Source organism: Miniopterus schreibersii (assembly GCF_964146895.1).
Source record: "Miniopterus schreibersii genome assembly, chromosome: 8".
Taxonomy (NCBI): Eukaryota; Metazoa; Chordata; class Mammalia; order Chiroptera; family Miniopteridae; genus Miniopterus; species Miniopterus schreibersii.
Window position 1 is genome coordinate 26,779,107 of NC_138109.1, and position 1,994 is coordinate 26,781,100.

The following is a 1,994-nucleotide window of genomic DNA, read 5'->3' on the forward strand; positions in this document are numbered from 1 at the left end:
GTGCCTCAGTTGATTGGAGCATCTTCCTGTGCACCAAAAGGTTTTGGGTTCGATCCCTGCTCGGGGCATGCACTGGAGGCAGTGGATCGAAGTTTCTTGCATCAGTGTTTCTGTCTCTCTCTAAAGTCAGTTTAAAAAAGGAAAACATATCCTCAGGTAAGGATTAAAAAAAAGAAAAGCCCAAACTGGAACATGGCCTGGAGGTAGGATAATACAGGCAAGAGGTGATGGATTCGGGTGTGGTCTAGAGATGGTGGGAGGGACATGTGGAACTGGAATTGGAGCTAGGATTAATTCCACCTGACTCTCCCTCTCCAAGGATACTGAGAAATCAATGTGCATCTTGGACATGTCTCCATCTCCTGGAAGCAGTGGAGTACACACCCCTTGGAACCGTGGCTCGTCTGGCATTCAACAAGACATCCTTCAGTGTCCACAGCTGGAGAGGATCCCCTTGGTTCCTGCTGAGGCGCCCAGGCAGAATGTGAATGAAATGGGGCCACAGTTCAGTGTGTTGCTGCCCGAGCATGGTGTGAACTACTGCCCCCAAGTGACTCGCCATCCTTCCCAAATGATTTACTCTCAGGGAATGTCTCCCTCTCAACCAGAAATGGTGATTTTCAAGGAAAAGTGGCATGATGTCCTCAGGAGAGCCCAGATGATGTCCTTAGGAGAGCCCAGTATTCAAGGGGTGGCCATGACCTTCCGTGGGAATCTAAGAATGCCCCGAAATGGGCCACCAGTCACAGCTCCCAGTGAAATCCTAATGATGTCCCACATTAGGACACCAACAATGTCTCATTCTGGCCACCCTACAGTACCTTCTGTTAGAGACTCTTTAACACCTAAAATGTTATTGCCCCCAACCATGCCTTCTGCTGAGGGCCAGGCAGTGCTCCCCTCTTTGGCTCAAATGTTGTCCCCTAGAGATCCCCACAGCTGTGGAATGCCCCCAGCTGGGTCCCCATCATTACTGACTTTAGAATCCCAGGACTCTTTTGTTAGACAGCCAGCCTCCCAGGAAGACCCCTTCCTACCTGAGCAGCTCACACCTGCTCCACAGAGAGCAGAGCAGAATTGCAGGGCCCTAGAAAGGGCTCCCTGGAGGAGAGCCCCAGTTGCAAGGCCTTACTGCTGCCAGTATGAGAACTGTGGAAAAGCTTACACTAAGCGCTCCCACCTCGTGAGTCACCAGCGCAAACACACAGGTGAATGAGGTGTCAGACAGGCGGGGTGGGAGGGAGGAGTCTGGGCTTTAGATTTGTGCTGGACCACTGGTTTGTAGTGGTTGGTGATTAGCCTGTTCCTTCCATTCTGGGACCTTCCTCTCTGTCCTCACCCCTTGGCTTTCCCACAGTCCAGTATGGCTGTACCAAAATGATGGGCACTGCCGGTGCTGTTACCTCCTCAGTTTTCCTGTGTTTCTCCTTTTGATGGCTCCGCCTTGACTGCTCTGCCTCACAGAGTCAGCCCCCTTCCTTCCCACCTGCTGGCCTAAATTCCTGTCCTTAATTCCTTCTCTCCCTGTCACTTCCCTTCCCAGGTGAGAGGCCCTATAAATGTACGTGGGAAGGTTGTACATGGTCTTTCTTCCGTTCTGATGAGCTTGGACGACATACAAGGATACACACCAGATACCGACCTCATAGATGTGATCAGTGTGGCCGCGAATTCATGAGGTCTGACCATCTCAGGCAACACCGAAGGATTCATCTGCGGGTGCCAGAATCCCCCAATCCACAGGCCAACAGTGAACAGATGGCTGGTCCTCCTGCTCCTGGTCTTTAGATCAGTCTCCTCTTCCCTTCATGTTGGCTTCTCCACCCAGATCCTGCCTGCCTCTGACCAGCTAGTCTCTGGTAGGTATAGGCTTAGATGCCGACCGAGAAAAATTACGAGGCAGTGTTAAATGAAGCCCATATGAGCTCTGGACCCCGTCAGGGACTCTTCCAAAACTGTCTTGGATGCCTTTACCTCTCTGGGGCCACCTACTT

The 1,994-nt window shown here is 51.8% G+C and overlaps 1 protein-coding gene across 1 annotated transcript; it reads left to right on the plus strand.

The window, feature by feature from the left end:
* Window positions 1-334: 334 nt before the first annotated feature.
* KLF17 (KLF transcription factor 17) lies at window positions 335-1,788 on the plus strand (the record flags this gene model as incomplete). Its single annotated transcript, XM_081144876.1, has 2 exons — window positions 335-1,208; window positions 1,544-1,788. 2 exons carry the CDS (start codon window positions 335-337, stop codon window positions 1,786-1,788), a joined length of 1,119 nt encoding a protein of 372 aa, XP_081001002.1.
* Between the last annotated feature and the right edge of the window lie 206 nt (window positions 1,789-1,994).